The sequence below is a fragment of the Bombyx mandarina genome, chromosome 07 (assembly GCF_030267445.1).
Source record: "Bombyx mandarina strain Sakado chromosome 07, ASM3026744v2".
NCBI classification, from domain to species: Eukaryota; Metazoa; Arthropoda; class Insecta; order Lepidoptera; family Bombycidae; genus Bombyx; species Bombyx mandarina.
In genome coordinates, this window is record NC_143214.1 from 9,946,453 (window position 1) to 9,961,280 (window position 14,828).

The 14,828-nt window shown below is 45.2% G+C and overlaps 1 protein-coding gene across 1 annotated transcript; it reads right to left on the reverse strand.

The window, feature by feature from the left end:
* Window positions 1-1,602: 1,602 nt before the first annotated feature.
* Window positions 1,603-14,545, reverse strand: LOC114239366 (UDP-glucosyltransferase 2-like). Its single transcript, XM_089728701.1, has 8 exons — window positions 14,338-14,545; window positions 13,852-13,939; window positions 9,511-9,703; window positions 8,359-8,553; window positions 7,940-8,159; window positions 7,512-7,731; window positions 7,202-7,421; window positions 1,603-2,305 (listed from the first exon to the last, which is right to left on the reverse strand). The coding sequence occupies exons 1-8, from the start codon at window positions 14,482-14,484 to the stop codon at window positions 2,032-2,034; spliced, it is 1,557 nt and encodes a 518-aa protein (XP_089584827.1). The 5' UTR covers window positions 14,485-14,545; the 3' UTR covers window positions 1,603-2,031.
* Between the last annotated feature and the right edge of the window lie 283 nt (window positions 14,546-14,828).

Consider the following 14,828-nt stretch of genomic DNA (forward strand, 5'->3'; position numbering starts at 1 on the left):
ATAATATGTGCGTATTGTGTTGCTTTTGTTTTTTTGTAACTTAAATTTCTGTTGGAAACATAGCAACCCTATTATCTCTCCGCGGCGGAAGCAGGGGAGAGGCGTGGACTTGCAAAATAAAACGACGTGCATCAACGAAAAACGCACAATCATTGTCGGTCCCGTGAAATTGTACTAATTTTGATTCGATTTAATAAACCTTAAATACAGTCCACTTTTATTTGAATAAGTCTTGCATCCGACATCTCATCGCAACGGCGCCAACATATGGTCCTTCGAACCTCAACGTAATAATTGGAAGAATATTGTACATCGGGTTTTTCAAATAAGCTTTTTGGAGCCTAGGACGCCTATCAACCTACCTGGGTCTACATTCCGCGGGAAATTCGTGGCCACTGCTTGAAAAAGAAGATCTTCTGTTTTTGCAACGCCTACCTATACTTCAAATTTAAGCAGCGCCTCAGGTAGATTGCATTTAAAGCAAAGGTCTCGTTCAGCCTAGCTTGGAAGAATTGAGATACTCTGCTGCTTTGGTTTTGGGAAATTCCCACGTTTCTTCTGGAGCTCCGCTGAAATTGCCACAAAATTACAAGGCTATTGGCGGTTATAATATAGATGTACAATGTAAGCCATTGCCCAAGGTAGGAAGAAAATGATTAAACATAACATAATAAATAAAATAAAATTTACAAATTTCAAAATATTGTTACGCGCTGGGGTTCGGGATAAATAAAATTCCACCAAAGTACAACAAAAAATTGATTCAACACCTAGAACACGTGAAACACTTCACTACATTTTTAAAATTCTCAGTTCGCTTCTTCCGCTTCGCTTCAGGTGATCCGTTCGCTGTTTCGCTTCGAGTAGTTCCGATTACTGACTGACTGCGTGCCATCTCTGCAACGCTTTTATAGCCGTTACCACATCCCTAGGATTATCGAGAATATTCCAAACATCTCTAGTATTATATTTCCGCTATCTGACAAGAGATGGCGTTGTACTTCTCGAGTGTCTTAGGTGCTAATAGATCCTTCGATATTCGTTCGACTATTCGGCGATAGATGGCGTTACTCTTACCGGCGTAACAATATTATCTTTCTTTCAGGATGCTAAGAACATTCTAGACAACTCGAGGCACGGCGTTATTTATTTAAATCTAGGATCGATAGTTTCAAGTAAATCGATGCCTGCAGAAATCAAGAACGGATTATTTGAAATGTTCAGGAATTTGAAATAAGGTTATTTATTAATAAAAACTTTTATTGATTATAAAATATATTTTATTCTTACTTACAATTCTTGAATTTCTATGTACATTAGAATTTTGTCTAAGTACATTATAAGTATCTAGATTTAAATATATATAGTTATATAAATAGTTAGGACATATTATATTCACAGTACCGCTACCATATGCGTGTGAAAGGAAAGCCAGACAGGCTGGCGCCGTGACGCGTTACGTAACGAAGCGGTTAACCCGCCCATAAGAAGTTATGACTTCAAAAATGTTTATTTTAGAAATACCTATTTTATAAATGAAATTAAATAAATTTATTTTTAGTGCTCTTTTGGCCATTTGAAGACCGCGATGTCTTGAAATCAGCCATTTGCTGGGTTTAATTTCTAGGCCATCCATTTATATATAAATAAATCGAGTTTTGCAAATAAATCTGATTCTAAAAATGCAGTTAAAATATTTGCGGCTATTCATGTGACTTGATTCTAATCACGATAGTGGTACAAATAAAATGACTATGCACTGCCCATCGGTCTTGGAGCGTTAAATGTACGTCATGAAGTTCGTGAAAATTATATTGAAAGATTCCGTTACGTAAATACGTATCCAGTTTATAATAATAATAATAACGTACTTTGTAGATAACAAGAACATTCAAACCATTTACAATTTGTAACATGCAATAGGTAGATCTGAAACCTAGGATATCCAACCATTTACCTAAATATGTATAAAGTATTACTTAGCAATCTGCAGTTCATTTTGAAATATAATTAGTATAATAAGGTCTAAAGCTACAAAGTTTTTTTTCTAATATCTGTTTTCTTTTTCAAACACCGGGTCGCCATAAATTTGACGAAGAATACAAAACCAAGGAACAACAATAACGACACGAAGATTAAATCTAATAACAGCTTCTGGTACAAAGGCACGTGCAGTGCTGGTGAGCGCAGATGAAGAGCTCCTTTAGTCTTGACGACGTGCTCCACCCAGTGGACCAGCTCAGCACCCGGAGTCACCGGACGATCGTGATATATCAACGACAACTCCTTAACTCGATTGCGATACCTAAAAACGTATTTTATTTTCACTAAAATTATTGACGCTCTTAAATTCATCACTAGAAACACGAAATGATTTCATTGAATTTTACGTTAATCTCGGTGACTGTGATCAAGTGATTACATTCACTCTTAGGTGACACCATTTTATGATTTCAGTCGAGTCTCGTTTGCAGAAATGGCGTAGAGCTCAGGAAACACCTTGGTTGTGTGGCAAAAATATTTAAGCTTTAGTTCTAGGATATAAACTGTCAAATGCCAAAAGCGTGTCTTACGATAAAAGAATATGACAAATCGAAACGGACTATTGCCGAATTTTTGTCAAGAAATTGATTGTAAATTGATCTTTTTTAAGCACTTGAAGCTTTTATAGAACAGGAAAATAAAATTTCCACACTGGGAAAGAATTGCATTGGACGTCACCGGCCCGTTTCCGGAAAGTGACAGTGGAAACAAGTACTTCGTGGTGGGGATGGATTACTTCACAAAGTAGCCCGAGGTCTTCGCCATTCCTAATCAAGAAGCCTTGACGATCGCCAATAAATTATTAGTAGGTACACGAAGTATTCTGTCGGTTTGGAGTACCTACTTGCAGAGTATTGGATATCCACAAAACTAGAAGCACATCTTATCAACCGCAATCCGATGGAATGGTGGAACGTTTTAACCAAACATTGGAGAGATATCTGGCGAAAGTTGTGGACACTAGGAAATGGATTGGGATAAACACTTCCAACCTCCAACCGTTCCTTCTATCGTACCGTAGTCTAGTTCACGAAATTACGACTGTAATGCCGGCTTTCGCAAACATTGGAGCAGAATTGAGGCTGCCTGCGGACTTAATCACCGGCACTCCTCCTTTTTTTTTTTTCGGGTATGGGGCCGAACCTCCTAAGAGGTCCGCAAAAGGGGCGCGCGGGGTATGTGAGACTCAAAGATCTGCATGGTGTTGTGAGCAGACCGCGGCCCAAGGATTTTAGGACCCACCCACTAAACGACTCCCCTGCATTCTTACACCCGACGTTCGATCCCCTTCGAGGTCAGAACCCGGATGAGGTAGGGGGGTTACCGCGGTCAACACTACAACCAGACGGCGCGGCTCACCCCAAGGACGCCCAGCCGACGGAGCCTTCGAGGCAAATCGAAGGCTCTGAAATGTCGGCCGTCTCGGTACGGCAGCCCGTCAGGCCGCCCAGACGGTGCCGCTGGTGTCCCGGAATACCCCGCTGGACCAAAACCAGCCTGCCGGGTCGGGACGCGATACACTGCCAACCGGTCGCTCTATTACCTCCTCGGCAGCGCGCTAGAGTGCTGGTAGCGCGCCGCACGGCTTCTAGCCCCTCAGGTCGCCCCTTGACCTTCACCGGGGGGAGGCCGCTACCTACAGGGGCCAGGACGTACGGGCGTATTCCCGCCTTCGGCCCCCGGCTCGACGGCGTCGGATCGGTGCGGAAAGGGGCGAGCAAGCACGCCGCCTCGTAGGAGATCCTCGTATGGCTCTGACCACGATCGCACGCTGCGGACGTCGCAACGCGGCGAGGTTCTTGCGGGTCAGGGCCTGGCACCATACCGGAGCACCGTATAATGCCATCGACCGCACCTCCCCCATGTATAGGCGGCGTGCTGCCTCATCGGGACCCCCGACGTTAGGAAGAAGCCGGCCGTCGCCATCAGCCGAGGGCCTAATTTTTCAAAGTTAGCACGGAAGCTCCAACGACCATCCAGTTCGAGGCTGAGGTACCTGAGACCGGTCACCCCGACCCCGATGCGAACGCCTCCGATCACGAGGTGGGCATCCGCAGGCGGCGCTCGTCCCGGCCCGTGAAATAAGAGGGCCTGGGTTTTTTTGAGCGCCACCTCAAGCCCCAACCGTCGGATCCTTGCGACGACGTTTGCCACACCTGCGCAAGCCAGATGGACACACTCCCGGTAGTCCCTCCCCGGGGCTACGACCAACGTGTCGTCGGCATAGCAGACGACACTTAGCCCGGGGAGGGAACCCCGTAGGGCGCCTCGCAGGATAGTCGTAGCCGATGTTCCAGAGCAGGGGGCCCAGGACAGACCCCTGCGAAACACCGCGCTCAACGGGGAAGCGGTAAACCGCCCTACCGTGTCTGACGCATACGATCGACCTGTGATAGGAGGAGGGGGCACCTCGGCAGCGGGAACGCTCGGGCAACACGGCAGCATGCCGCACGTTGCGTCCATCTGGGGGGGTTCAAAGCTCCCCCCCGCTGCCGGCGGGAAAAGTGCGGAAACGATTTCCCGCAGCTGCCGAGGCTGAAGCCGCTCGGTCGCCGGGAGCGCCCACGGTTGCAGTTTCCTGCGAACCATCTTATATGGCCGCCCCCAGGGATCATCGTCGAGCGACTCCAAGAGAGTCTTCATGCTCTGTCTCTTGGCCTCGCCGATGGCCAGCTGCAACGCCGCCTGCTTTTGGCGACAGTCAGCGTGCAGCCGGGCCGCCGTCTCCGTGAAAGTAGCGTCGCGACGACGGCGGCGGCGGTGGCGTGCGCTCCGGCGGCGCGCCCTCACGCACTCCTCGCGGAGTCTCGCGATCTCAGGCGACTACCAGAACGCACCCCAACGTGATGCACAGGGGCCGACCCGGGGCATGGCGGCATCACAAACTCTAGCCATAGTGCCCCGGAACCAATCGACCTCCGCATCCACGTCCGCCAGCCGCGCGGGTTTTGGCTCCCACGCAGCAATAGCGGACGCCTCTATCAGCAACTCCTTATCCACCCGTTTCAAGGCCTATCTGGGGAAAGGACGGGCTGCACCTTGCGGGGGCTCCTCCTCACCGCGGGCACCCGCAGCTGACGCCGAAGATGACGACGACGACCACAAGGAGGAGGCGGAGAGCTCGAATCGGACATATCTATGATCCGAGAGCGTCTCCTCGAGTACGCACCAGCCGCGGGTTCAGCATGCGATGGACGGGGACGCGAACGTCACGTCCACATGAGACTGCCCGTTCCACCGCACGCAACCGAACCTCTGCTTAGGAGACAGAGGCTGGTCGCGATCGCATCGCCTCGCGCATTCGTGCGGGGGGAGCCTCAAGCCGTACATTTGGCATTGAAGTCCCCCGCGACAATGACTGGGCGGGACCCGAAGTGATGCAAAAGCGCCTCGAGACCGCCCAGAAACCGTTCGAATTCCGCGAGGCTCCTGTTCGGAGAAAAGTACGCCTCGATCGCGACGGTCCCGTCGATCCTAGCCGCGACGTACCCGGGTCCCCTGGCCACCATATCCAAGGGGGGTTACGCCGCGGACTGTCTGAGAATGATGGCCACGGCGCCGTCGACGTCCCCGATCCAGCAGTCCTGGTCGGTGGGGACGAAGTACGGCTCCGCGGCGACAACGACGTACGTCGATTGACCACTCCGCCATGGTGTGGACGAGGAGATCCTGTGCCCTGGCGGAGTGGTTCAAATTGCACTGGAGGAAGCGGTGGACGCAACTCATTACGGGGCTACGTCCATCGCTCCCTCGTCTGCCCCGCCCTGCGGCTGCTCTGGTGCCGCGGCGGGAACTGACTCACCGGCTGCCCGGTTTCCTTTTCTTTCCGCCCCTCCTCGTTTTGGTTGAGGAAGGGGCGGATTTGCACGCCAGTGCAGACGCCAGACGCAGTGCGGCGCGGCTGTCGTGCAGGATGCAGCCTTGTGCCCCGGCTGGCCGCAGCGGAAGCAAAGGTCGCTGCGGTCCACTGTAGAGGGGCACTTGGTGAGGCCCTGACCGGTGCCGAAGCACCGAAGACAGCGCCACGGCCTGGCATCCTGCAGCTGCACATGGGCAGTGGCCCATGTGCAGCTGCAGGATGCAGCGGGTAGTGACCCAGCCCACGCGCAGCCATCCTGGGCTGTCCGAAGGCCGCCCCTGTGGAGGGGTGACCAGGAGGGTCGCCGTTGCAATCGGGCAACGCGCCCACGCCGTCCGGGTTCCGGAGTAAGTTTTCCGGAACTCCCCGGCTTTACGTCGGCGAGGGCGCAGTTGCCCTGCGACGCGATGGCCGCGGTGACCTCCTCCTTACTCCTCCTGACGCTCCTCGTAGCGTGACAGAGTACACGAATGACTTGTGCAACAAGATGAACGAGGTGTATGAGCATGTCAGACAATCAGGCCAACAAGCCTCTTCGAGGATGAAGACCCTCTACGACAGGCAAGCGAATCATAAGGGATTTGTGGAGGACTCCCTAGTGTGGCTACATAACCCAGTTCGAAGCAAAGGAAAGTCTCCTAAGTTACAGAAAAATGGGATGGACTATATAAGATTGTGATTAAAATTAATGACGTCACATATCGAATTTAGAAAGGTCTGCGAGGTGTGCCTAAAGTTGTACATGTACATCGATTGGCGAATTATTATGAGTCTAACGATGCTCGAAACGAGCATGTCTAAGGAGGGGGCATCGTTACACCGGTAAGAATAACGCCATCTATCGCCGAATAGTCGAACGAATATTGAAGGATCTAGTAGCACCTAAAAAGCTTGAAGTACAACGCCATTTATTGTCACATAGCGGACACACAATACTAGAAATGTGTAGAAAATCCTCGATAATTCGGATGTGGTACTTACTGGCTATAAAAGCGTTGCAGAGATGGCACGCAGTCAGCTAGCATTCAGAAGTACTCGAAGCGAAATTGTGAACGAGTAGTTCCGATTACTGATTGAATTTGTTTCTGCTATCTGACAATAGATGGCGTTTGTGGTATTTTTATTAGTCTCTAGTGCCCACAACCCAGGGAACCCTAAATTGGAGCCGAATGATCGTGTGCGATTTGTTCCCAGTTATTTATTTCATAGTAATTTATTTTTCTCAACATATAGGTGGTGTATATTTTAATGTACACCTATGAAAGGTAATTTATGAAATAATTATAAAAATACACTTACTTTTGATTGGACAAAATCTCATTTATAGCTGCTTTCAAATTCTTTGGAGTATCGAAGTTTAGCTTCACTTCTAGTCCAATGCCTTTATAGACAGCCTTCTTGACATTCATGACCTGGTCTCCAAATAGGGGCATTCCAATAATAGGAACACCGTAATGTAATGTTTCCGTTGTAGACAATAAGCCACCGTGGGTGATGAAGAGAATGCAGTTAGGATGTGCTAAAATATAGAAATATAAAATAAATAATTGATCGCTTATGAAAATGAGTTTCATTGTATCGATTTTTGTTCGAGTTTGATCTAGTGTACCTAGTATGCTTTGCTGTGGTGCCCATTTTACGACGTGAACGTTGTCAGGAACATTTTGAAATTCATCTTCGAATTTCCATATAACAGTATATTTTAAACTCCTGAACATTTCAAATAATCCGTTTTTGATTGCTGCAGGCAAAGATTTACTTGGAACTATCGATCCTAGACTGAAATAAATAACGCCGTGCTTCGAGTTGTCTAAAATGTTCTTAAAATCCTGGAAGAAAGATAATATTTTGAAAATTTGAAATTTTCTTTTACGTTTCTAGGAGCAGTTCATGGTGGTAGTAGTAGTAGTAGTAGTAGTAGTAGTAGTAGTAGTAGTAGTAGTAGTAGTAGTAGTAGTAGTAATAGTAGTAGTAGTAGTAGCAGTTTTAGGTCCATGAAATGATATAAATAATGTTGTTTAATCAATTTCTTCCTACCTTGGGCAATGGCTTAGATTGTTCATCTATATGATAACCACCAATAGCCTTGTAATTTTGCGGCAATTTCAGCGGAGCTCCAGAAGAAACGTGGGAATTTCCCAAAACCAAAGCAACAGAGTATCTCAATTCCTCCAAGCTAGGCTGAACGAGACCTTTTGCTTTGAATGCAGCTGCAAATACTTCTTTATAAATTTGTTCTTCTCTTAAACTGATAAACCTATTTATAGACAAATTGTTAAAAACTAAATCAGCATGGTTATAAAATTACTACCGCAGATCAGGTAGGCTGGCCAAAGTACTAATTGAATAAGGTATATTTTAGAAACTTGTATTTATCACAATGAATCAATTATTTAAAAAAAACTGCATTTTAATGCAAAAGAAGTTGCCGTAAATCTCTTGTCTTTTATGCTTACCATTTAATTACTTTTAGCACAATCTCAAACAAAATGTTTATGGCTCTTTGGACGAAATTGTATGGAGGCTCAAAAAGCCCTATCATGTTTGATGAATACGCAGGATGGGGAATCTCGTCTATCAAACGCAATATCATACTATGTGGTTCCATTGAAGATGACCATATGAGTGGACAGTTGAAAATTACACTGAAGCTGAAAAAAAAACATTCCATTCCTGTTACATTTTGATATATAAATATCCATGTTCACTATTATAATCCAATTTAGAAATATGCTGTTCATCATCATCTTCATCATCTCAGCTTATCCGCTGTCCACTGCTGAACATAGGCTTCTCCAATTGATGTCCAGTGCGACCGGTCCGTTACCACCTGCATATAAGTGACCCAGCGATTTTCGCTAGGTCGTAGGTCCATCTGGTAGGTGGCCGTCCCACACTGTGCTTGCCAGTACGTGATCTCCACTCGAGGATCTCTCTGCTCCGTCGGCCATCCGATCTTCGCGCTATGTTGCCTGCCCTTCAGCTTGCTAATCCTACGAGTTACGAGTCAGCAGCTTTGGTTCCTCTACGGATCTCCTCATTTCGGATTCGGTCTCTTAGAGATGCCGTTCACAATAGATACTTTCATAATATCGAGGGGTGAAGAAAGGTTATTCGGTTTAAGAGACATTTTTGCAACATTATAGGAGAGCTATTTAAAGTTTAAAAATTTCCTCAGCTGTTTGAATAGAGTTAACTTAATTAAAGTTAAATTAAAAGCATCGAATTATTGATGCTAATACCAAATAAAACGCATCTTTAATTACAAAGATAAATGTCGCGTATTAAGTGAAATGTCGCGTAAGCCAAACAGCCTTTTACCCCTCGATATGGTGTTAATGTGCAAAAGCTCTGCAATTGATTTTTGATGTGGTGGTACCGATGTGAATATATTTTTTACCTATGTTCCTACTTTTCTAAAAATATATATTGAAATAATGGGTATAGGCTCAGATACTGGACTTGATATATCCTAAGATTTTCTATATTATGAAATTATTTTGATCGTGACTTCGTTGGGATTTATATAATAATCTTTAGCATTCGTCATTACGCGATTGTTTCATTTATTAGCTTTTTCTTGCTTATTCATGATTGTTTCATCTTACCCACTAAATATTTCGGTTATCATCCATTCTGCAATAACAACATCAAAATGTGTCTGCGGATCTAACATCAGCTGCTGTACTTCCGTATTAGCTACTGCATCATAAGGTGTATTCATAAAAGACTTGCTAATGTTAAAGAATTCCATTACCGTAAAACTATAGTCCATTAGCTTTTCTACAGTTAAAATGGAGTCTGAAATACAAGATTCATCTATAAATATAAATGTCTTTATAACAATATATGTTCCGTACAGACTTCGAAACGGGTAGATTTTTAAGATCATCTTCATCAGATTGATTTGGTGAATAATTAGTTTGTTAGCGATCGAATCAAAGTTGAATAAAACACCGAAAAGCAAAGCGGGCTGTCATCCGCATAGCAATGCATGCCGTCAATAGAGAGTATGTCATTGATATACAGGATGAAAATCGTGAGGGAGAGCACCGAACCTTGTGGAACGCCAGCTTTAGTGGTCATGGTATCAGAGCAGTCACCGTTTACGACGACCGTGATGCTCCGTCCGTCCAAAAAGCTAGCGATCCACTTGCAGATACCTTCGTGGATTCCGTAAGATGGTAGCTTCAACAGAAGTGTCCTATGCCAGACCCTGTCGAAGGCCTTCGCGATATCAAGGCTCACAGCAAGAGCCTTGCCCTTGCTCTCCAAGGCTTCAGCCCACCTGTGAGTGAGGTATACAAGAATATCGCCAGCTGAGCGGCCGTGACGGAAACCGTACTGTCGGTCACTGATCAGATGGCGATCCTCAAGATACTCCAAGAGTTTTATATTTATTATTCGCACCATCACCTTGGAAAGCAAGGTAGTTATCGCGATAGGCCTATAGCTCGATGGGTCCGACCGGTCACCCTTCTTGAGGATAGGGTGGACGTGGGCGGTCTTCCATGAAGATGGAAACCTGTTAGTGCAATAAGAGAGGCGATACAATCGCGTTAGTGCAGGCATCAGCTCAGGAGCGCACGTTTTCAGAACCACTGCAGGGATGCCGTCCGGCCCATTCGACTTATGGACGTCCAGAAGTCAAAGCTCCCGCCTGACTGCACACAGTGTGAAGCAGATCTCCGGCAGAGAGCTATCACACCGGGGGATGTTCGGTGGTGTGACACCCCCGTCGTCCACAGTCGAGTTCGAGGCGAAGAGTTTGACCAGAAGGTCAGGCTCTTTCGCATTATGGGCTAGACTGTCATCGGACTTACGCAGTGGTGGGAGACTAGACCTGCAAAAGTTTCCTTCTGCAGCTTTGGCGAGCGACCAAAAAGCACTGCTCCCAGAGGGATAGCTCTTTAGTCACTCGCCAATTCTAGCAACGTGCTCCGACTTCGCCTTGACAATAACCCTCTTGTAGGACCTGGAAGTGGCGTTATATTTCCGCCTCGTCTGAGGCGTTAGGATCCTGACATCTCCTGGCATCCCATGCCGCGTATACGGACCGCTTAAGGTGTGCAACATCCCTACTGGCATTGTTATACCAGGGTCTGCCGCGACCTCCGACGGGCACCTCAGAGGAGGGAATAAACAATTCCACCCCCTGGAGCACCACGTCTTTAAGACGGTCCGCACAGATGTCAGAATCAGCAGAGGAAAAGCTGAACCGCCCCCATGGGTAGGATACGTAAAATTCACGCAATCCATCCCAATCTGCTGACATATACTGCCGAACTCTTCGATACCCGATCGTCGTTCGACGACCAGGACGAGAGAGTGGTATGGCAGCACGCATAAGACAGTGATCAGACGTTCCAACCGGAGCGTCGACCACCACACTATATTCGGCAGGATCGGTGGTCAGCAGAAGTTCCAACAGAGAAGGCTCGTTTCGAAAATATAGGTTTCGAGGATATCTCCCTCCTCGCGTCGTTTTCTTACTGCTGAGGGTCGTGACCATTATATGCCGACAGGATTTTGCTCCTTGTAATGTCCCGCCAGAGCCTCCGATCATTGGCCGCATGAAGGGCGTCGTGGAATGGAATCTCTAATGTGGTGCGAATTTGGTCGAGCCACCGTGTCGGACTGCGCCCGCGCGGTCTCTTTCCGTAGATCTTCCCTGTCACGAATAGTCTCTCTAAGCTATCCGGTATTTTCCGAGCAATACGACCGAAGTATTCGAGTGCGCGGCGAAGGCAGAGTGTGGAGAGTCTAGTCTTGACCTGCAGTTGATCTAAGATAGACAAATTGCTTCTCTTCGCTGTCCAAGGTATCCGGAGCATTCTTCTCCAGCACCACATCTCAAAAGCAACCACGCGTTTGCGATCAGCCGCTTTAAGGGTCCAGGTCTCCGCTCCGTATAGAAAAACGGGAAAGACCAGAGTGAGTGAGATTTGAGGATATGCGATTTGGTATATTTAAACAATAATTCAGATCAATCATTGACTTCAGCGTGCATTTGATCTCGGATTTAGTATTTCAGGTCTATAGATACATTCAAATCATTACATATGTGGATGTTAAGTCTGATAATTACACATTATGTATGACACCCGAAAAGCTCATAGGCTGCCTGTTGTTTTAAGAAACTCGAGTCATGAGGGAAACTTCGAATATTGGCTATATTACCCGTCGAAACGCAAGGCATGCCTTAAGGAAGCGAACGTACATCGAATAGTGTAACATTAGCAATTATGATGTTTTTTTGTCTTAAAGTTTTAATTAATCTCTCGAACTAAAAATCGAACAGCTGCAACAATTTCCATATTATCATGTCTTGGAATACTATTTGGGTATAGCAAATTGCTGTAGTTGTAACGCTAGAAAAATTTAAATTGTTTTTTTTGTTTTGAAATTAACGCCCTCTAGCGTATACGTGGCGCAGTGTGGGAAATATATAATTATGAAGCACTGCGTAGTGCAATTATTCGACACTGCATGGCGTGACCGTGCTATCTTGTCTGTGGTTCGAGGGTGAGATTGTCTCAGCACTATAGGCGGAACATTCGAGAACCATAAGACAATTAATATAAAAGGACAAGTCACTTTGTCCGAAGTTTTTTCAATCAACATCTCTCGAGCTGCAGTGCAAGTTTTATCACGTATTTACCAAAGTCAATTTAACAGTTCCTTGGTGCATTTTTATTCAACCAGGGTCCTAATAACTGGTACATTACATGTACATTAGTTTGGGTGCGGAGTGTGACCTTACTATCCACCTTCAAGATCCCGCAGTACTTTTCTGAGTGGACGCTGCCGGAAGCGAGGTGCTCTGGCTAGGCGATCCAAGAAAGTGCATGACTACCGTAAAACAAGAAACACACCTGCATACACAACCTGGCTCGGATCCAGCAACCCCAGTTGTGGGGAAGCAATCCAGTAATCGTTCATCGTCATTTAGTGAACCAAACTGGTGATACCGTCTTTATTTTTAATATTGTTATTTAATCTTGCTTTCATTAAATTCTTTCTCCTGTGTTCGGTATACCTACCGACACATATTTGACAAAGATACCGTACCACTAATTTATTCTGTGTAAACAATTATAATCGTCGAATCTGTATTCATGTGTAGCTAATAAACTCAAGTGTAATTATATATTGTAATTGTTTCATTTATTGGCGTGAATCTCCCAGAGCGGTAAGCGGTGGCGCCCTGAGATCCTCCTCACAGAGTCTCCTGTTCACCGGTTGTCTACCGGTGGTGACGTGTCTAGAAGTGGTGCGACTCGGCCCCGTGTCTCTCGACCCATAGAACACCTTTTGGGGAGTGACGCGACTGGGCCTCATGTAACATCGGCATACCAGGGACACCCTTAGACACAGACACGTTATATAGTTACTGTCCGTTACTGTCCGTGATGTTCGTGCTGACCCGACGATTTAACCTTTACTACTAATAGCGTCATACTGCAGCGATTAATCCAACCTTATCATTATTTTGTAAATTGGCTAGTCATCACGACTTAGCTTTTGCGATAATGTCGCCAAATTTAGTGTTAATTCATATACGGTTACTAAGTACGTTACTAAGGTGCTAAGTGGTTACCGGAGCCCACAGACATCAACAACGTAAATGCGCCACCCACCTTGAGATATAAGTTCTAAGGTCTCAAGTATAGTTACAACGGCTGCCTCACCCTTCAAACCGAAACGCATTACTGCTTCACGTCAGAAATAGGCAGGTTGGTAGTACCCACCCGCGCGGACTCACAAGACTCACACTGAGAAGTCTGTTGCATTCAGTGATTTCTCAGTTATGACAATATGTAACACTTTTTGTACTTCCAGCAGTATCGATTTTCATTCAATAGCTTTAGGCTAGTAGGTACATACCTACATCTCGACCCTTATTGACAGTGACAATAAGAAATGAACAAACAAAACTGTATATTTACTCATTTTTTCCTCGAAGACATGCTGTGCGATTTGGATGACCCGTAAATTAGGAGCCGGATCTTTCGGATATGGCGTTATGTAGGTCACCTGAAATAATGTTTGTAGTATTTTTTTTTTGTTACATCGTTTATTAGGTTTATTACTGCCTTTGTAGGCAGACGAGCATACGGACTGAAATTTAAACGGGATTTATTTGAAAAAATGATGTCTCAGATAAGACTATTCGATTAAACTCCAGGAAATTATGATAGGTACTTTTCCAATTATGAAAGTCATTATTACGTGCAGTTTACTAATAAGTAGGTAAGTAAGGATGTGCTTAGTTAGTATGTCAGGTGAGTTACACGGTAGTAATTTATTTATTTGATGATTAAACTAAGAATTATTTTAGAAAATGTCTTTAATTAAAATTAACACAAAAAAAAAGAAAAAAAAGTCTATCAAACCGTGTGCCGTTAGCAGAAAGAGTAGAACTGAATACTCACTTCATGTCCTGCTTTCAGGAGATTCCTGACGTAACCCTCTCCGAGAATGGCGTGGCTTTTCGAAGGCAACGGAAACACGAGCAATATCTTATATGCGTCGCAAGCGAGCACACTTAATACCAACAAATAAATCCTTTGAAAATTCATTGTATTTTTGTGTTACGCTGCTCGCGTTCTTAATACTGTGAATGCTACACGACAACTATAACAATTTGTATTTGTATCGCTTTCATAATAACCACGCGGCTGTTATCTTTCTTTACGTCAGATGTAGTAATCTATTATAATAATTAAGTTGACGTAAGTAAGACAGCTTAAAAACATCACATATCTTGAATGAACTACAAAAAAATAAAATAATAGTTTAAAAAAACTAAAAAAATACGCTTTGATAGAAAATCCTACTAAAAAATGATTTTCAGGATATTATGGAAATAACCGTTCTACTAATATCTATATCTATACTAATATTATAAAGAGGAAAGATTTGT

Bases quoted from the DNA above. Each gene is read 5' to 3' on its own strand.
- LOC114239366 (XM_089728701.1), bottom strand. From the start codon at position 14,484: ATGAATTTTCAAAGGATTTATTTGTTGGTATTAAGTGTGCTCGCTTGC. The intron at 13,940-14,337 runs GTGAGTATTCAG...ACATTATTTCAG, and splicing joins TCCTGAAAGCAGGACATGAA to GTGACCTACATAACGCCATA. The intron at 7,422-7,511 runs GTACACTAGATC...TCTATATTTTAG, and splicing joins ACCACAGCAAAGCATACTAG to CACATCCTAACTGCATTCTC.